The 22,511-nt window shown below is 40.0% G+C and overlaps 1 protein-coding gene across 1 annotated transcript in view; it reads left to right on the forward strand.

The window, feature by feature from the left end:
- Window positions 1-22,511, forward strand: part of LOC120524928 (protein phosphatase 1 regulatory subunit 1A-like) — a 163,285-nt gene that overhangs the window by 130,907 nt on the left and 9,867 nt on the right. The window contains exon 6 of the mRNA XM_039746798.1: window positions 22,278-22,361. Within this exon, the coding sequence (XP_039602732.1) occupies window positions 22,278-22,361 (84 nt within the window). The remainder of the gene's footprint in view (window positions 1-22,277; window positions 22,362-22,511) is intronic.

Here is a 22,511-nt window from a genome sequence, read left to right on the forward strand (position 1 = left end):
TGAGCTGGTTACACAATTTTGCTGGTTGCAAAATGTCTGCAGTAAATACTGATTTTTAGGTGGTTTGCAGCCATGCGTGTAATTTATACAATATAATAAAACTTACTTTTTGTAGAACGCTCTTCACTGAGTGCAGGCACAGAGTGCTGTGAACAATTCTCAGTTAAAATACAAGTACAGATTATACTAATAAGTAAATATAGAACTGGTACACATAAAAATGCAGATTTGGTAGAACACACAGAGGACAGGGTAGAAACTGATTAAAGATAAATGGAGACTAACAATATCTGTCCATTATGAACGATGGCCAGACTAGCTGCGTGTGGTCTTCGGGACAAAAAAGACCCCCTAGCACTTTATATATATTTGTGAACTTGGAGAGGTGTCAGCTAACTGTTAAGAATGACCCTGGGCAGAGGACGTGGACCCATCTTGTGCTTGCTGCCCCACTGGCTTTCATAAGAAGACACTGGCAGTGCCATATCTTAGCCGTATCGCTGGCAGATAAGTCCTATTCATCTTTGTCTCGAGAAAATATCTCCAGATAGACAATGTGTTTAGTGAAAGCCTTGCCCTCCATTGCTGAGGTGTTTCACTTGTTTGGCGTTTGCTTCGTTCCGATGTTGTGTCTCTTCATCGGTGTCATTAGCACAATGTTGTGGTAGCGTGAGGGCGTTTGCTGCACACAGGGCTTCGTAGAAAATGCTGAAATAATTTAAAAGTGCACGCATTCATCATCTAGTGACTGTGATGGAGCATGAGCAGAGAAGATCGCTCCACACACACAAACCAACACACACAGGTTTTTCATTTATATATGTCTAATGACAAAAATCATACCAGAGAAAGTTATTAGGAAAGTCACCATTGTGGAGACTTTGGCTAAATGGCCACCTACCAGCTCCTAGGATTTCAATAGTGGAGTCTGTGCTGGCCATCCAATCTGATGAGAGAACCTTTCCATCTGATAATTCCAACGCTCCTTTATCCGAGATGACTTTGCCATACACAGGAAAGCAGCCTTTTGCAGAGATATCGGGAGCCCCACACACTCCCAATCTGAGTACGGACTCATCTCTGCTGAGGTAAGTAAACCTCACGACGAGGTCGACATTCTCTCTGCAGTCAGACACACTGATGATGGCTATGGCCATCATTTTTATTCTATCATTTTATTTCCATGAACTTTTCAGAACCCTCTCATATATAGGGATACTCATAAAACCAAGGGTAATCATTTTGACAATTTTAATTCTCTTAGCTGATACAACATGCAGACCAGATCAGTAGATAACTTTTTAAACAAACTGCAAGATGTCAAAGTGTGTTGGAGTTCCCCATTAACCACCATAGGCCACAAAACAATAAACAGTCAGTTTGCTCATGGTTACACTACACTTGTGCACCTAGCTGTGTGTAAAGTGCCCCGTGATAATCAGGGGGTCCTGTTAGTGCTACATTGTTTGCTAAATTATTAGTGCATTTCCATGCGCTTCAATAACCCAGTTATTTGTCTGTGTGTGTGTCTGTGTGTCACAGTTTCTTGAGGACGGTCTAGAGCTAAAACAGCTGTACAGAAAAATACCAAACTCGATGAAATGACGATGTCAGATTTTGAGACAAATCGTGCAAGAGAAAGAGGCAGCGCTCTAGAGGAACCCTCAAATACTGAATTCTGAATTCTTTTTGTCCATTGCTATCGTAACAACCTATTTTATGATCCGAAAGATCAGCATCAGTGCAGTAAATAATTACTGAAATGTTAGAGAATTGTTTGGTTCCTAAGGCACAAAACCTACTGACGCTTACATCCAAATTTTTTATTGGTTGTTTTGAACGATGCCATTTCCAATACTTAGCATCAGGGACAATGCCGCATGTGATGCAGTATATGAACTTGCTTTTGTTTCAACAACTTTTTCTTTTTGACTTACATTTTGCATCTGTCAGAAATTTTATCCTGATTATTTGCAACAGCCTCTGTCCGACTCTTAAAACTTCAAACGCTGGAAATGGAAACAAGTGGCCCTTCAGACAAGTCCGAGCCACCTCAGAGGTATTCTTTTGGGTCAAAGTCCTCTCAGCTATAGACGAAGACTACAAATGGTGTGTCCCCAATATGGCATTGATTCTTATCCCAGTAAGTTTTCCTGCATTCCCATTGAGCTTGTGCGAAATATATTATAATATATAATTTCCACTATGGTGGTAAAGTTAAAATTGAATGGGATTTTAATTCATTTTGTAAGTGCAATTTTATGCACTGCTGCAAGGCAGTGGAAGTGAACTGATCAAATTTCAGCTGACATGTAGATTTTGAAACATGAGATTTTACACATTTGCTTTAATGTATTTTGTACATATGGGAGTAATGACTATAGATCAAGAGTGCATGGCATCATATCATCTGTAAAAAAAGATATATTTTAAGTCCTTCCCTTGTAATTCCCAGCACCATTGGGATGGCAGAGGGGTTTAAAGGCAATAGCAAGCAAAATCGGTGATATGGGATGGTGACAACCATCTCTAGTTTCATGTTGTAAAGTGAAATAATCAGAATTTATATTTTAGATGAAGCTTTTGGGCTGGAGAATAATTATTTAATCCAAGCACATGTACAGTATTTGCTTCAAGTCTAAACTTGCATAATGAACAAGCAACCTCATTGAACTCTATCAAAAGATTTTCTGTGTCTAGATGTAACAAGACCCCAGAGAGATCAGTTGCTTCTGGGGTACACATCATATGTTAATCGAGCTTCACAAATTTCAGAATTTTCCGTCATCAAAAAATACTGTTTGATCTTGCAAAATTATAATGGAAAGCACTTTCTTGAATCTATTTGCTGGAGCAATGGTCAGAATCTTAACAACGTTAATCAATGGAGAAACTGGCCTGGAGGATGAGCATTTCTAGCATAAATGGTAATTGAGAGGTGCCTCTGAGTTTTAGGTAAATGTAATCATGGCGAACACACCTGTATTATTGTGAGCTGGGTAAGATAACCAAGTTCGACACTGGTTTGGTCTACTCCTGCACCTTTAATTTAACACACATGCAGATTCTCGTCACACAGTTATGTCCTACTGCCAGTCAACTCTGTAATGTCCCACGTCAAATTCCTTCCTCATAAGTGCTTAAGAGTGGTACTCCTCAGTACTCCACATAGGGACTCACTATCACCAGCACTAACAAACGTGCGGGTGTCCCCGAGACACACAAAGGCTCAACACACTTACCTACCAATGGGGTCTTATTTCTACCGCGCTTGTTCTTCTATTGAGGTGCAGCCTCTCAGCCTTGATAACCCTGTGGGCAAGAAATCAGCAATCTTCCCATACTAGGTGCTCTAATATTTACTTCAATCACTTAAAGACAAAGTATAGAAATGTAAAGGCAATGTGGCATTTGTTAAAGTGTAATAATACCAATAGAAGAAAAGTATAATAGAAATAAAACAGAAAAAGATTAGATATAGATAGTGTGAAAAAAAGAGACACAACAAAATAAAAGAGTTGGGGCACCACCTTGGCGACCCCATATAATTTGAAAGAATTTACAATAGTGAAACTCACTATAGTTTGAGGAAATGTCTATTCAGATTCAAGTTCAAAACAGAGCTGAGAACAAGATGGCCACTTCCAGGGTTATATACTCACCCGGCAGACACTCAAATCTCCAGATCAGGTCTCCATAGCTTTAGCATGAACAACCCAGATATCTCCCAGAGACACTTGGTCCTTCCGAAGAGCCTAGACACATGGTGGCAGACGAGCCTTCACGGTATCTTCTGGATATAACCTAGACAGTAAAGACCCCCTTTGTCCTCGAGAATCCCTTAGACACATAGAGGCTAACACACCTTCATGGTGTCCCCAGATATAACCTAAGACACATGGAGGGAGGCTAACACATCACATGCATTACTCCCACCATGCTGGCCTCTCTTCTGGTGTCCCCCCTTCAGCCTGCCAAACCTGTGAGAAATAGGGGCAGCAATCTCCCCACACTAGGTGCCCAGTATTTACTTTATTACTTCAATCATTCAACATATGCTGACAAAGTATAGAACTTTAAAAGCAAAGCAGTATTTATTTAAAAAATAGAATAATAGCAGCAGAAAAATGTAAATGAAATAATGTACAAAAGTACAAATGAATAGTAAATAATAGCAAGGTCAGGATGTAAAGCCTTAATCAAATACAAAGACTGTAGACGAGACAGATGTCAGCTTGCTATTATTATAGTGCCAGCAGTGCCACCATGATGTCTCTCTACTCCACCACACAGCCCTACAAGAGTCAACAGGAGCAAAGCTGTAGTCTGACGGCTTGTCTTCTGAGTTATTGATTAAGTGATTAGTTTGCAATATTTTCCTCTTAAACCCTTAAATGATCTCTCAAGGTGCCGTTCAGATGAAGCAATAAAACATTCAGCTTTGACTAAAAGTCACTCATTACGAGAAATGCCTCCTCTTTTGGAAGCTTATTGTCATGATCTGGGGAGTCCCGAAAGCACAGATAGAAAATACTTTCAAAGGTTGCCCACTAGTGGGGTAGAAAACACTGTCAAAACCCCTGACTAGAAATCCCATGTTTATAAAATAAAAAGTTTATTTTCAAAAGGCGCTGAAATGCACAAAGCTCTGTAGAGCACAAGGATTTGCCTGAATAGGCAAGGCGATCCACAGTGAACAAAGTCCCAATACAGTAGACAAAAATTATCGTCATAAAACAGAGCAGAGGTTAAAAAATAAAAATTATCACGGTCCCAATACAAAATCCAGAGGCAAAGTTGAAAACAGAGCAAGGGTTCAAAAATCCAGAAAATCACAAGCAAAAGCACAGAAACATAAGAAAACATGCATTCAGTGAACTGCCAGGAACTATGGGAGGCCTTCCCTTAAACAGGGTGGAGGGCAGTCCCTCGGTGGTGATGGGCTGGTGGACCCACCCCTGGTGGGACCACCCACAAAACACAAGGGACGTAACTGAGGCCTTTTCCCTTTTCCAAAAACCAAACAGAAAAATGTACATAATATATAAAAATAAACATTAATACAAATAGCTGAACAAAATTAGACAAAATAGATTCAAGAAACAACAACTGACTGAAGCAAGACAATTTGTAAGTAAATAGTGCCCAGAGGGAAAATACAGGAGGTGACAAAACTGGTCAACCCACAATCAGGCAGAGGTCAGAATACCAAAAAGAGAAAGGCCGAGCTGATTGGCAAAGGCTGAAAGACGAAACAAAAATAGTGGAAACAGCAACACTGCAAAAACGCCCTCACACTCACTAGTAAATTTATCCCTAACTAACAATAATCTTTGACATTTTTATTATGAATCTCAAGGCTAGAATGGTAGGCTCTGTGTACCACCATCTTTAATAGGTGTAACATGTAGTCATTTCTACCTAGACATACGACTAACAATGGGTGCAGTTGTTATAAACAACATGGCCTTCCACACGAAAAGGAAACATTAGAATGAAACCAGCTGGTAAACACCATAAAGTCGTCACTTCTAGAATGTTATAAATCAGGGATTCTAAACCACTGTACTGTGGTGGTTTGCGAGTTGCTATTGTTTATGATGGTAGTGGGTCAATGTCCATCCCATTCCCTGATCTGATGGTCACGTTTGATTTCTCCAAGGTGGAAAGCCCCCAACAATGTTTACATAGAAAAGAGTGGTTCACAATACCCCAGAGTTTGAGAAACACTTTTATAAACAATAAACAACAAGAACAAAAGTCAAAAAACCTCCCTTTTCACACCTCATCTCCATTTACCAATATGATGGTCACCTCAGTTCACTTCAGTGGCTCCAGATCTCAATCCAATAGATCATCTTTGGAATGAGGTGGAATGGAAAGGCTCTTGACAGCAGTATCTACAGGAGCCCTGTGTATCCACCAGGGGCCACGTGCACCCTGGGAAGAGGTTCTTTAGAGACTGCAGCCATTACTAACCCAACAATATACATAAACATATATCTTACATTTTTCCCTAACGGTACGGCGGTGATTCTAAATGGAATAAAAAATCAGTAACACTAGAAGAAAATTATACTAGCTTCTGTTTAATATAGGCTTAACACTCACAAGTGTGGAAGAAGCACAAGAGACAAGGAAAAAAGGTTTGGGGTTCCACCCTGAATATCTATATATATAATTCACTAAGGCAAGACAACCATAGAAAGCACGCCGGAAGGGGCGTGGATTCACCGAGCCGCCAATTAGTAAGACACCTATGGCGCACGCAGGAAGGAGCCACACCCACCAACTCCAAGACCATTGGATACAACGACAACTCGCAGGGCCACGCCTACCAACTCGGACACGAGGACACAGAAAAAACAGTGTCATTTATATTCGTCTGTCGTAGAGGCCACATGCACCTCCGAGCCACGTTGACTGTTCATAGAGGCATGTTTCTCGCGGAGGTGAGTCGCCATATGCAGCGTGTGAAACAGTTTGCGAGGGGTATCCCATCGGATCCTTAAAACATTCCTTTACAACTGAGGTTAAAGCACAATGAAGTAAGCAGTTTTTAAAAACTGAGTTTTCGGTTACGACTCACGACCGCCTGCACCATAGCAAACTGTTTTACACGCTACATACAGCAATTCGCATCCGCGACAAACATGCGTCTTCTTAGATGCTCCTGCAGGAACACGGAAAGTCTACGTGAGTCACAGGTGCATGTGGACTGTGCAAAGACGACAACGACTCAAGTGACGAGTTGGAGGTGGGCACATGAACGATGGCGGTCCACCAGTTTTCAGTCACAGACGATTGTGTGTTGGTTCGTTCCGTGCATTGTTACAATGTTGCTTTTCTTGCTGATTTATTACATTACCGATTTTTCAGATGTTAATTTTCTCCCTGTGCTTAAAAATCATTAAAAAACCGGCCTGATTATGTGGCGTATGGTACGCCGCAGGTTGGCTAGTTAACAATAATGTCTTAAAAAAAAAAAAAAGTTATGACTCTAAGGACTGAGTCCAAGATTGGACTAACTGCACGCGGCAAGTGGCTGGCTTTACGTGTAATGGGCAGGAAGAGGAGGTCAATAGGAGGGCATGCTCCAGAGGTGGAAATTGAACCCAATTGGGTTTTAAGTGGTCTTTCCTTCCTGTGATCATCAGAGGTGGGAGAAAATATATTAATACACTTCAACACTAAGCCAACATTTTACCTTTAGTTAAGCCCATTGACTGCCTCCCATGGGCACATGTGTGACAGAAGAATATAATACTCAAAGGAGAGCTAACTGACCAAAACACAATACAGTCGGAGTACCCTATGATCACTGCTTATCCATATTCTTCCACCAGTCCACAGGTGAGCTCTGCTCTACTTGGGCAAAGTCTAAGCATTTATACACTTCCTACAGTTCAAGAGTCTGAAACATGACCACAAAGTACAATCTTACATTCTGGTTTGCTGGTTCATCACTCACAGAAAATAGAACAGCCACTGAACGTTTGGGCCACTGCACACTCCTTCTTTCCCAGAATATCCTGCCATGGCAGCGAACAGTTATTTGTTTCCTATGTTCTTGTCATATTGCTAACCCTTGCGAATCTGCCCCCTTTGCCAGTCAGCTTGCCTTGTGTGTCATGTGACAGAAACATGTCTTTTTCTGTCACCTGTCTTACTAAATGTGTCTGGTTTTCTGTTCATATGAATGAAATCAGATACACTGAAATAAACGTAACAGGTCATAGCGACATACTGTGAATGTTGGCTACACCATGTAACATCAAAAAGTCAGCAGAGACCAAAATCCCTAAGGAATTTTACCAGCACATTCTTGAAACAACAACAACATTTATTTCTATTTCGCATTTTCATACAAATGATGGAGTTCAAAGTGCTTTACATGATGAAGAAAGAGAAAAACAACAAAATAAATAATTAAAATTAGGGAACACTAATTAACATAGAATAAAAGTGATGTCTGATGGCCAGAGAGGACAGAAAAAACAAAAAAAACTCCAGACGGCCGGAGAAAAAAAAAATCAGCAGGGGTTCCGAGGCGACGAGACCACCCAGCCCCCTCTAGGCATTCTACCTGACATAAATGACCTCAATCAGTCCTCATTGGAGTCAGGGTTCACATGGTTCAAATGCACGCCGCCTTAACTACAGGGTGAGCCAAAAAGAACTACCACATTTTCAAACGTTTATTCTACAAAAACACTACAAGATAAAATAAATTTCATTACGACACAAGAAAGAGTATACAAAATACGTAGATTTTTTCACTGTGTTTTAAAAAAAGATGCCTTCAAGGTTTTAAATGTTGGCTTGTGAATACCTTCGACTTGAGAGAGCCCCACAAGAAGAAATTGCATGTAGCGAGATCAGGCGAACGTGAAGGCCACCCGACATCGCCGCACATGGAGATCAGGGGCCTCATATATAAACAGTGCGTACGCACAGAAATGTTGCGTAAGAACTTATCCACGTTCAAATCGCGATGTATAAAACCTACACTTGGCGTAAAGCCACGCACTTTTCCACGGTACCTCATGCCTTGTCGTACGCAAGTTCTCCGCTCGGTTTTGCAGACTGGCGGCACCCAGCGTCAAAGCACTGCTACTGTGCTTGTGTGATTACTCATTATTTTCATGACGCGGCTTTATAAATACACAGAAACTAACCGCATATTGTTTATTAGTGTAATGCATCTGATTGTAATTAATGCGTAACAATATAATGGTCCAGGGAACAGCCATAGTATTCCAAATACCATAACTGCTTTAGCGTTGTTACTCTCACTGCATCTTCTTCTTCTTCTTCTTTTCTTCTTCTTCTTCTTCTTCTTCCAGCTCCTCCCATTAGGAGTTGCCACAGCGGATCATCTTTTTCCATATTACTCTCACTGCACCACTCGGAGTATTTATATCACTGTATCTGAGTGTGAATCACAGCAGCAGCTGATCGGAAAGAGAATTATCGGTATACAGCTTTAAGGACACGCTACCTCAGCCACTGCAAAATGTTTTAAAGTCTTTCCTGTACGGACCTCGCGGTTTAAAACAGTTTAATCCCAAGAACTTTAAATGCACTCAATCAATTGCTCCTTGTAGAACGGTTTGTACTTATAAGTACCATCACCCCACTGTAAACTTGCACTATAGTTATAATATCGCACAACCTGAGCCACTTTATAAAGCGCGTATTTACATATGTGACGATATCATTTTTTTTTTTTTATTAATTTTATTACAATCCATACAAAGCAATCAAGATTTTACAAAAAGAAAAATTGAGTTAAGAACAGATTGATCCCCACCCCTGAGAGAGAGAGCAAGCCAAATAACGTTAAATTTAAGGCTTGTAAACATACCTAATTAAAAAAAAAAATTCTCTGTGCTTTATGACGATATCATTTTTAAGGTGAAATGCAGCAAAATATGTTTATTAAATTATACAGATAAAACTTTAACTTCATTTAAATAATCTATATTCTTCACTGGGAGTGTCGTTAAGGATAGAATAATTAAACATGTACTACGAAGATATTTCAATGTTCTTTAAACGTTTTGAAGAATCGGTGCTAAGCTTACTGATGGCTCAACGTCTATTACAGAGCTGATTGTGTGGCGATCGGTTACTTGGGGAAAGAAAAGCACTGACTGCAGTGGCGGCTACGCCAATATATATTGAATATAAAACAGAAAGAGAAAATAACAACACAGCTAAAAACGCAGCAACAAATTTCGGCAAAAGTTAAATGCTTGTGTCATGAGCACGTGCGGCTATGCAGTTTCTGCAACGGACGAGGCCATCCACTTCTGTGAAAAGACAATGGGAAAAGCACGGGGGGAAATATAAGAATTTCAGCGAATACCAAGTGGAGGCAAAGGAGAAACATACTATTTGTTCAAATAAACCGTGGTATAATCAACAAAAGGAAGTTGATCGAGTGACATAGCGTGTTGGAGAAACTTGAAAGCTCACATTCACAAAATCGCACAGTGCCGGAAAAAAAAAAGAAGTCACATATCAAAGTCGCCGTGGAAAGAAGAGTTGTAGCCCACTGTCTGAGTGTCATATGAAAGCTTATTAGGGTACAGAGAAAAAAAGGCACACAGTGGGGAAAAAGCACGAAATGTCAACTTCAATCTCGACATTTCCACTTTAATCACGTAGTTTATTTTGTCATTAAAGTAGAACATCATAAACTTCATCTTAAAATCGTTTAATTAACTAGTTTCTCAAATCACATCGTAATTAAAGTAGCACATTAAATGCTTTGTTTTGTATTTGATCTTCTATGTGCTCTATGTGTGTGAATCACTACATGCTTCCGGGCTTTGTCTTCCTCCGACAGGACACAGAGTCCATGACATTCGTGATATTACAGTTCTCTGAATAACTAAAATACTGAGATGTATACGTGATATCATTTTCATGATGATAGGAGCTAAAGCACGTTATTAAACATGAGTTTCACTTCGATGAAATAATTTATTGCAGCAGTACTCAGGGGCGGCTCTAGGCTTGTGGTGGCACTGGGCAGAGGAAGAATCGGTGGCTCCTTCGCCCGCCAATGTCAGTGAGGTAGCTTATCACGGTGGATGGCCACGTCCGTTGCAGACACTGCATAGCCGCCTCGTGCTCATGACACAAGCATTTAACTTTTGCCGAAATTTGTCGCTGCGTTTTTAGCTGTGTTGTTATTTTCTCTTTCTGTTTTATATTCAATATATATTGGCGTAGCCATCACTGCAGTCAGTGCTTTTCTTTACCCAAGTAACCGATCGCCACACAATCAGCTCTGTAATAGACGTTAAGCCATCTGTAAGCTTAGCGCTGATTCTTCAAAACGTTTAAAGAACATTGAAATATCTTCGTAGTACATGTTTAATTATTCTATCCTTCACGACACTCCCAGTGAAGAATATAGATTATTTAAATGAAGTTAAAGTTTTATCTGTATAATTTAACAAACATATTTTGCTGCATTTCATCTTAAAAATGATATTGTCATCATATGTGAATACGCGCTTTATAAAGTGGCTCAGGTTGTGCGATATTATAACTGTAGTGCAAGTTTACAGTGGGGTGATTGTACTTATAAGTACAAACAGTTCTACAAGGAGCAATTGATTGGCTGCATTTAAAGTTCTTGGGATTAAACTGTTTTGAACCGCGAGGTCCGTACAGGAAAGGCTTTGAAATGTTTTGCCGTGGCTGAGACAGCGTGTCCTTAATGCCGTATACCGATAATTCTCTTTCCGATCAGCTGCTGCTGTGATTCACACTCAGATACAGTGATATAAATACTCTGAGTGGTGCAGTGAGAGAAATATGGAAAAAGATGATCCGCTGTGGCAACTCCTAACGGGAGCAGCTGAAAGAAGAAGAAGAAGAAGAAGTGAGAGTAACAACACTAAAGCAGTTATGGTATTTAGAATACTATGGCTGTTCCCTGGACCATTATATTGTTACAAGTTAATTACAATCAGATGCGTTACACTAATAAACAATATGCGGTTAGTTTCAGTGTATTTATAAAGCCGCGTCAGGAAAATAAGGAGTAAACCTACAGGAACAGTAGCACTGCTTTGATGCTGGGTGCCGCCAGTCTGCAAAACTGAGCGGAGAACTTGCGTACGACAAGGCGTGAGGTACCGTGGAAAAGTGCGTGGCTTTATGCCAAGTGTAGGTTTTATACATCGCGATTTGAACGTGGAAAAGTTCTTACGCAACGTTTCTGTGCGTACGCACCGTTTATACAGTACATGAGGTCCCTGGTGATTTTCTGTTCAATGTTGTTGCACCCGTCTGTCTAAATTTAGCCACCCACTGAAGAATTGTTTTCCGATTTGGGACGTCACCGTTAGAAAGGCGAGTTGTGTAGTGATGATGGATTTGTTGTTTTTGAAGAACACTTCAACAGCGAAAACACCGTGTGCACCGGACCAAGGGATTGCTTATGAAAGGACCCCCAGTTTAATTCACCTGGCTACCTCTACCTCGCGCAATGACCTTGAGAATGTGGTACTTCATTTTGGCTCACCCTGTACCATGGGTGTCTGAGTATGTAATTCACACTTAAGCTGAAAGAATCCCACTGGATCTACTTTATCAAAACCCTTTCAGAATGCTGAAGACTTGGATTAGGTCCCCATACAGTTTGCAACTAAACAGGTTTAATTCTCTGCGACCGTCACAGTACAACGTGTCCTTAAGTCCAGGGATGCACTTGGTTTTCTCCCCTGCACATCTTCAAGTGCTGCTATGTCTTACTGTATCACAGTGTCAAGAACTGCACACAACACACCAGACATTTTATTTATCTCTTTAGTTGTGTCGACACGTTGCTTAGATCATAAGAACATTGTGCCAACGTAAACCCCTAAACCCTTTACAGAGGTAGCTGTGTGTATTTATGACAGCGTCTCCCACCTTGTATTTATAATTGATGTTCCTTTGGCCCACGCATCGCACTTTGTACTTTTCTACATTAAGCTGCATTTTCCGAGCATTCACTTGGTTCTGCCTCCTTAGTGTCTGCCATTCCCCTTTAGTCTTATAAAGTTTACATGTGCAGGCTCAGTGCAGTAAATTGCATCATAAATAAAGAATCTTTCACTTAACGTCTTTGAGTAAAGTAGACCAGTTTTAATCTTCTGATTGGACATTCTAATTATAGTTCAGTTTTATTCTCATAGAGAACACTTCCATAATGCTTAGCAAAAAATCATCATACAGTAAACACAAAGAATTATAGATGTAAATAACTATGGGTTTTTTTTAACGCCATCCTTACATTGTTCTAATATTAACAATTACATGGAAACGCATTAAGATAGCCGAGTTAACACAAACTGGCAACACTAAGTTTCAGCCTGTTGTGTCTAATGAGAAAGTCAGATCAGGAGATGAAACACTGGGGAAATCACGAGGAACAGGCCGGTCACCTTTACTGTTCATTCCATCCACCTACAAATATGACATCAGCAGATTATGTCACTTGTGTATGGGCCAGGAATACAACACACCCTGTTATCTTTGTAAAGAAATCCTTTCTCTTCTTATATTTCCCCAAACCCCCAATTGTTCACCACCAAGAGATTTAACAGCAATGGCAAATAAACTAAAATGTGATACATGGCACTCCGGTCTGGCTCCATAAGATAAGAATCGGGATTAGTATTATTTACATGATCTGGAGCATATGGGCTAACACAGGGGTTACCAAACCTTTTAATGCTAACGCCTTACCAAATGCCGTACTGCCTGATCAGTGCCCCCCACCAATATTAAACTCAATGCTGCACAGCTGGGCATGATCTTGAATCATGCAACATGATATTGGATAACAGCAAAATTATTCCAAGCAAATACTTAACTATAGATGATAACTGAGGAATATGCAATCAAAAATCACTTCATATCTCTAGACCGGGGGGTTCTCAACCTTTTTTCTTGTCGTACCTCCTCCAGGAATTAAAATGTTTCGAAGTATCACCATTTTTTCAGTCTTAAATTGTAAGGCAATTAGTAATTTGGAACACCTAATGGTGAGATTTGTTTAAACCTCCCCATTATTTAACCCTTTCTGCCCTGACATCCTATTACTAGTACATAGCCATTTTTTTGTAAAGTACAGGTACGTTTGCAGCCATTTGCAGCCATTAGATAGATAGAACTAGATAGATAGATAGATAGATGCTATAGATAGATAGATAAAGACTGGAGATAGATAGATAGATAGATAGATAGATAGATGTGAAAGGCACTATATAATAGATAGACAGATAGATAGATAGATATGAAAGGCACTACATAATAGATAGATAGATAGATAGATAGATAGATAGATAGATAGATACTTTATTAATCCCAAGGGGAAATTCACAATGATGTGCATACAGTCCGCGAAACACAGAAGTGAAAATGGACGCTTCCGGAAGGTCCACTTTCAATTTTATTTCTTCAAGAAGTTTTTTTTTGATGCTAAGATTTGTATTGGGTGTGATAGGATAAGAAATGAGTACATTAGAGGGTCAGCTCAGGTGGGATGGTTGGGAAGCAAAGTCAGAGAGGCGAGATTTGTGTTGGTTTGGACATGTGCAGAGGAGAGATGAGGGGTATAATGAGAGAAGGGTGCTAAGGATAGAGCTGTCATCTAAGAGGAACAGAGGAAGGCCTAAGAGAAGGTTTATGGATGTGGTGAGAGAGGACATGCAGGTGATGGGGGTGACAGAGCAAGATCCAGAGGACAGGAAAATATGGAAGAAGATGATCTGCTGTGGCGACCCCTAAAGGGAGCATCAAGAGGAAGAAGAAGACGACGATGATTGAAGTATTTGGGAGCTATTATATAATAACCAGTAACGGCGCACTGCACGATAACGTGCAGTGAATACACTTGACTTGAGCAGTCCTAGTTTACATCCTCTTTCTCTGTATGTTTAGCACTCGTTTGCTCAGAGGTTGATGCGCTTGCTGCTTCTCGAGCAGCTCTTCTTTTCTCCACCCTGGCAGCCCGCTTCTTCTCCTCTTCCGTCTGCATTTCTTCACGTTAAAACTGATTAAATCAGTGTTTGTGTTGCAATGACTTAGTACGTTTTCTTTAATTTTTCACTTAAGCTGACACTTAAGTCTTTAATCTGCCTCAAGAATTATTTAAGATATGAAGAGGTAGAGGAAGTGATGGTGAAGGTGGTAGGGATGAGAACGGCGCCCGTACGCATGTGCCACACAGCTGCCCTGCTGGCCACTGCCGAGAGTTGATTCTACAATAAAATAAAATAAAAATAAAAAGAGGAATAACCTTGGAGGTCAATCATCATGATGAAAGTGGACAGTAGATGTCACGTAGTATATGTGTACCAAATTTCAGGTCAATAGTTCAAACAGTTTGCAAGCTGCAGCTGATTTAAAATCCTGGACAGACAAATGAACAGCAATGGTAGCGTATTATATAAGAAGATAGTGATCATTTTTTTGTGTTATCATTTTTGATCTTCCTAGACATCCCAAAGGTAGAATATCTCACAAAATATTTTTTCCCATAAAAACTGAAAATCCAGGGCTGAAAGTTAATATTACATTTGGAATTTTAACAAGGGACTATTGATTGTTTTTTTGTGTGACTTGACATGGAATTAAAAACAGTCTAAATAAATAAATAAATAAATAAATAAATATTCAGCTATGTATGACTCCAGATCAAAAGCAGCAGAAAAATAACGCAAGTTACGTACAACGTATGATCACAAAATGAGAAAAAAGACTCACCAGTGATTCAACAACAACATTTATTTATATTCATACAAATGATGTTCCTCAAAGTGCTTTACAGGATGAAGAAAAAAAAAAAGAAAAGAAAAGAAATAAAAATTAGGCAATTTCATTAACAAAGAATAAAGTAAGGTCCGATATCCAGCGCGGACAGAAAAAACAAAACAAAAAAAACTCCAGAGGGTTGGAGGGGAAAAAAAAAAAATCTGCAGGGGTTCTGAGGTCACGAGACCACCCAGCCAGCCCCCGCTAGGCATTCTACCTAACAAAAATGACTTCAATCAGTCCTCATGGCTTCAAGTGGAAGAATTCAGCCCATAGCCAGATTAAGCACAGGGGCTCACATATACCTGCTAGGCCAGCAGTTTGACATAAGAGAGATTGGAACAACTGGACATCATGCAGTCAGACAGTGAGATGCTGTAATGGTGTGCTGTTTCTATCCGTTAAGTCAGAATGGATTTGCATCCTCGTTTAAGCACCATTGCCTTTTTTGGAATTGCATGTTTGCCTCAGGGGGGCCCTGCACGTGGAGAAAGAGTATAAAGCCTTGGAACATTGCCTGGCACACCTTTGAAGCCAGAGAGCGGATGCCTTCCACTGCACTCCACTGCACCTTGGGACTCCGCTCCCAGTTTTGTCATTGGCTTCCTTTGTCTGATATGCAGCGTAAGTCAACATTAAACAAAGTTCAATTATTTCTCTTGCGTTATATCTTACTGGGGAGTGGTATCGCCTTTCATGTTATATCTATGTAGATTCAGGTTATGTAACAATTAACAAAGAAGTCATTCCCAGGGAGCTTGTGCTCCTTGCTGGCCACATCTTCACATGTTGTTCCCAGGCAGGCTTGATCCTGGCATGGATCAGCTTAAAGGGGGAATGGTTACTTCAGATCCTAAATGCATGAACTGTCATAGGCTGGGGACACAGAAGAGGAGAACAAGGTCAGGTTAGTAAGACAGGAGTGGGGACTCGCTACAGGAGAGCTATGAGATGGTGTTGGTAGAACTGAAATGCACGAGGACTCAAGTTTGAATGCTGTGTAACTTTTAGTGTCCACTTCACCGAAACTTTCCACTTTTTTTGCTCACGTACCATAGTTCTCAGCCCTGAACTTTATTGATACAGGACTACATGCACTTTGTTTTTCTGGTTAACATTCTTTGAGTGTGTCTTCCTGACTAAGAATTTTGGTTTAGTGTTCACGGTCAAAGGACACAATTTATTGATGCTGTGGTTTCAAACTTGGCCTGGCTTTATGACTATGTGTCATCTCCGGCTCCTTCATTCAAAAACAGAACAATTGCAGAATAATAGCCAGGAGGCTTGGCCTTTCAAGAGCTGCACAAAGCAGGGTCTCGGGGGTTTAAGTTGGAATGAATATAAAAGAGAGATATGCTTTTGATTTTGGGAGGGACTTAACTGCAGGAGATTTAGAGTAATATCAAGTCAATGTATGTACGTTCATCATATCTTAACAAAAATCAAATCACTAAGCAGAACTGCAACTGGATTTAGTGTGTTTGATAAATAGAGTAGATACATTGAAGGATTATTATGTACTGTATAACAAAATAAAGCAGGGATTCTTACACTTTTTAATCTGAGTACCTAAATAAAAAAAATCAGTTCTATACTCGGACCCAAGAAGAAGATTATTATCATATATGACAGCAGAGTCATACATAGACAAGCATCAATGGCCATACATTGTATTTCCACTTAAGCTTATTTCTTACATGAGTATTACTAAAAGAGAAAAGTGAAAAGCAAACACCCACTTTAATAAAAGGATAAGTGTCTGTGTGCCTGCTATATCTCTGTCATTCAAAAAGATCGAGCATCACAAACATTTGCAGTAATAACATGCATTCCATCTGTTGGAATGGCAATTGTAATGCTTTCTATTACTACATGCATTAGAATATACATTTTAACAGATGGCGCACTGCAAATGTTAATACTGAGGTCTACATGGAGTACTTAGAGCTCAGCCCGTCTTAGACAGGTGGCATACGTAGTTAACATTGTTAATAAAATAATAAGTCAGAAGTTTTTCTTTCTTTTTAATTTTATTCCTTTGTAGTCATTCTGGTGTGTGTTCAGACTATTTTTGTATGTATTCATTTATTTATATTTAGTTATTTAAAGAGCTTCTGTAAAATGCAAAATTCCAAGTGCCTTTCATATCTATCTATCTATCTATCTCTATATATAATCTTCATTTGGATCTTGATCTTTGTTTGTCCGTGAATGAATTAGAAGAAGAAGCACTAGATGGCAGTAGAGAGACAGCTAAAACATAGGCATTGCATTAAGAATCTCCTCCAGGCTTATACTACTGAAGACTGTAGTACTCCAGTCACACCTCAAAACACAGACATTCAAACTAAACAAATTGTTGTGCTTTAAATTAACTAAAGAGATCTTCATTTAGATCTTGATCTTTGTTTGTCCGCGAATTCCATGCATGCGTAGACCACCTTCCAGTTTAGTACGTTGTTGTTACTCACGGATGTCAACAATGTGCCGGAATAACGAAAGGGGTGGTGGACAGTGTTACGCTGGTTAGCTCCTGAGGCCTGGTTAGAGAATGAGATTGCCAAAGATAAAAGGTACGTGCCTACGTAACATATGTATGAAAGAAAGACAGTGAGTAAAATGAATGACAACGTAACAGCACGTTCTGGAAATTATTATTGTTACATTGTAGCCGGCGAGTGCTGCACGTCTCACAGTTGTACCGTGGCTTGCTCACATGTCAGTGAAGTGATCTCTATTTATGCTTTAAAGAGCCCGGATACCTATGTGTCCCCGTTTTATAACCATCGCTCCGTGTATATTGCCTTACTCTTTGGATTGCCACAAAGCAACCTGCGAGATTGGAGAAAGGTTGAGAAGACATCATGAAAGGAAATGATAGCATCGTGAAAACGAGACGGACTGTGAACGGAGAGAAGCAGAAATGCTCCCACACCACCACATAATTACTATTCGGACAGTGATTCTGAGTAGGCCGTTCCTATCAAATCAATGTCCAAGGGTTTTCTTTTGTAATTCTGTTTCCCTTATAAAAAATCATAATGCTGTGCGAAGGGCCCAGTTCACGACTGGCAGCCACGTTTAAACAGGGAGCCCTTCACAGACAACTTTAACACGCGCAACGTAGTTGGGCACACATGGCTAGTATGTATATATAGTGCCTTTCATATCCATCCATCCATTATCCAACCTGCTATATCCTAACTACAGGGTCATCGGGGTCTGCTGGAGCCAATCCCAGCCAACATAGGCCGCAAGGCAGGAAAATAACCCTAGGCAGGGTGACTGCCCACCACAGAGCACACACATACAACAAGCACACACTAGGGACAATTTAGGATCACCAATGCACCTAACCTTCATGTCTATGGACTGTGGGAGGAAACCCACGCAGACACGGGGAGAACATGCAAACTCCATGCAGGGAAGACCCGGGAAGCAAACTTGGGTCTCCTATCTGCGAGGCGGCAGTGCTACCCACTGTGCCACCATGCCACCCACCTTTCATATATATATATCATATAGTGCTTTACATATCTGTCTATCTATTATATAGTGCCTTAGATACCTATCTATCTATTTATTTATCTATTATATAGTACCTTTCAAATGTATCTATGTATCTGTTACATAGTGCTTTACATATCTATCTATGTGTTATATAGTTCCTTTCATATCTATCATATAGTACTTTTCATATATATATATATATCATATAGTGCCTTTCATATTTATCTATCATATAGTGCCTTACATACCTATCTATCTATCTATTATATAGTACCTTTCAAATGTATCTATCTGTTAAATAGTGCCTTACATACCTATTTATCTATCTAATAGTGCCTTTCATATCCATCTATCTATTATATAGTGCCTTACATATCTATCTATCTCGGATTTCTGATGTACTGTATATAACAGCCAGTATTAATGCTTAGTGTAAATTTTTTAGAAAAATTGAGAGAAATCAATGGTTCTTAATAAGAGGTGAGGTGCAAGGACATGATGATTTTTGAAAGGATAATTTGAAAGGTTACTTAACTGTATTGGATAAGGCATAAAATAGTGAAAAAATAACTAGTTGACACCATTTATTTAGCTTGACTTAAATAACATTATTTTATTTTTTTTAACAATACATTCTTCTAAATGAGTGTGCAGGTTGTTCAGTATATCCCAGTTTTCATTTAACAATTCAATAAACTGAGTACAAAAGGTTGAGTCACGTAGCTAAATTACTCCTTAAAATGTTTGTTCTTTCTTTTTTTTGTATTTTATATGGGTGATAGCATAAACCTTGATGAAGTATTTGGCAAACGGTCCACTTTGAAATGTTTAGTGCTGCCAACTTACGTCAAGCTCAATGCCAAAGTCCTCTCTACTGTCTGTCTCTTTCTTTTGATATTTTCTGCTGTTCTTACGGTTCATGATGGTCCAACAAACACGTCCTTCATACTGACAGTAGACTGTAGTTTATCAAACCACTGCAAAATAGTATTAAGAGGAGAAATCTGGTGAGGCACGTTAAACTTAATACAAAATAGTCTTTGCATGTCTGTTATAGATCTTGGTATGAGGTATGCCACAAGCAGTTGTACAGTACATAACACTGAAACTACATTTAGAACTCCATTTATCCCCCCCAAAAGTGACTCTGCCCCGACAATCCCCAAAATTCATCACATCCTTGTGCCTTCCCAGTTCTTTTCATTTTCACTTTTCAAACTTGACCTCACAATCTCTCCTGCTATTCCCTTCTCTCTCCTCTTCTCTTACTTGTGTCTATGCTTGTTAGTCATCCCAATCTGACTGTTTTACAATCACAAGCCTGTCATTGCCAGCAGCTCCTCTTTGTTATCCAAGGCAGAAGTTTTTATGTCTTTGGGAGTTTGTTGTTTGTTTAATTTATTTATTTATTTTTAGGAACTTCTGTAAATTTTTAATTTCCCCTCGGGGACAAATAAAATATAATCAAATTTATCTATTTGTCTTACCGGTTGGTGTCATGAGGCATATTAATTATACAGCTATCCCTTCTGATTCGTGGCGGTTATGGATGCAGGACCCCCATGAATGTCAAAATCTGCAAATATGTTTGGGCTCATGATTACTATATATTCTAAATCTATTGCACTATATAAGATGCATGAGATAGAATAATCGATGCACAAGCAACTCACATGTGTAAGGCAGACTGCTGAGACAAAGATGTGTGGCGTCCCTCAGACAAAGTGTGTAGTTCAGTAGCTTTTTAGTGAACTGTAACTGTTTACAAAATGTAACTTATTATAATAAATCTGTGTGCATTTTCTTCTTCTTCTTTCGGCTGCTCCCGTTAGGCATTGCTATAGAGATTAATCTTCTTCCATATCTTCCTGTCTTCTGCATCTTGTTCTGTTACCCTCCATCACTTGCATGACCTCTCTCCACACATTCTTAAACCTTCTCTTAGGCCTTCCTTGGTTTCTCTTGTCTGGCAGCTCTGTCCTTAGCACCCTTCTCTCAATATGCCCAGCATCTCTCCTCTGCACATGTCCAAACCAACGTAATCTCACCTCTTTGACTTTGTCTCCCAAAGTCCCACCTGAGCCGACCCTCTAATGTCCTCATTTCTAATCCTATCCATCGTCGTCACACCCAATGCAAATCTTAGCATCTTTAACTCTGCCACCTCCAGCTCTGTCTCCTGCTTTCTGGTCAGTGCCACCGTCTCCAACCCATATAACACAGCTGGTCTCACTACCATCCTGTAGATCTCCCCTTTCACTCTTGCTGATACACGTCTGTCACAAATCACTCCTGACACTCTTCTCCACCCATTCCACCCTGCCTGCACTCTCTTCTTCACCTCTCTTCCACAATCCCCGTTACTCTGTACTGTTGATCCCAATTATTTAAACTCATCCACCTTCGCTAACTCTACTCCCTCATCCTCACCACTCCACTTACCTCCCTCTCATTCACACACATGTATTCTGACTTGGTGGTCCTACTGACCTTCATTCCTCTCCTCTCTAGAGAATATCTCCACCTCTCAATAAACCTGTGTACATATTTATGGTAGTAAATGACAAAAATGATTAATATTAGAGATACAAAAGGAATCCAACCAAACACTAAGCACAGAACGATAAACACTCAACACTCAAAAGACAGTCCAGTTTTGCAGGTGCAGGTCATGGTGGTGTAGTTATGAAATGTAATCCTCTGTGATCAGCCTCCTGAAAGTTATGTAACGTTTTGTCTTTACATGATACTGATGTATGCAAAGATTTGTAGAAGCCGGGAGAGCTCCCAGCCCAGATGAAATCACACGAACCAGTGGGCACAAGACAAGAATGTAAATCAAGAGAAAACTGTAATCCAGTGGGTGTCAATGTAATCCAATTGCGATCTTGCTGACTCACTTTTAAAGCTAGCAACCTCATCTTGTTTCACCCAGCAGCTCTCGCACCAACTGCCGAAGTTTCCCAATGGAGCCATACTCCAGGGAGTGCTGGGATTTGCAGTCCATTTAAGCAGCAATGCTAGCGTCATCTGTATTTTCCTGGAATCGGTCACAAAACTCATAAAATAATTTCCATTTAGTTATCGATAACAAACCTGCGAATAGGCAGATCCCTGAATCATAAATCCACAAACTGCAAGGACCGACCTGTATTTCAAATCATATAAACAAATTATAAAATGCATTGTTTATAAGCCTCATCTCAGGTCACATGCTACTGCAGTAAACAGTGCACTAGGGGGCAGTACATCACTCACCACAGAATTCACGCTTGGACAAACACGACTAACTTTACTACACATTCACATGGCAACCCGTCATAATCATAATTTAGGAAACCCAGCAGTAAAGTGTTTACGCAGTGCTGCAGATCACCTTGATTGTGTCCGCCTTCCCAAGACCACTTATCAAATTGGGCTCATTGTCTTCTCTTTAACCACAGGTCCAGAAGAAAAATCAGGGCCCAGCAACCAAGCAGAACAGAAGAGTAGCACTCTTGTAAACGAGGAGGACTGCGAAACAACAGGTATGATGATGGATGCTTCACCAAGAGGCCCTTAGCTACACTTGTGAAGGGAGCACCAGCCTTTGAAATACAATATGTTGATGTTGGAGTGAGGTTATACTTTTGAGGAAATTAAAATAATGACGTTTTGATGTTGCTAGGGTAGTAGTT

This window comes from Polypterus senegalus, chromosome 3 (assembly GCF_016835505.1).
Source record: "Polypterus senegalus isolate Bchr_013 chromosome 3, ASM1683550v1, whole genome shotgun sequence".
Taxonomy (NCBI): Eukaryota; Metazoa; Chordata; class Cladistia; order Polypteriformes; family Polypteridae; genus Polypterus; species Polypterus senegalus.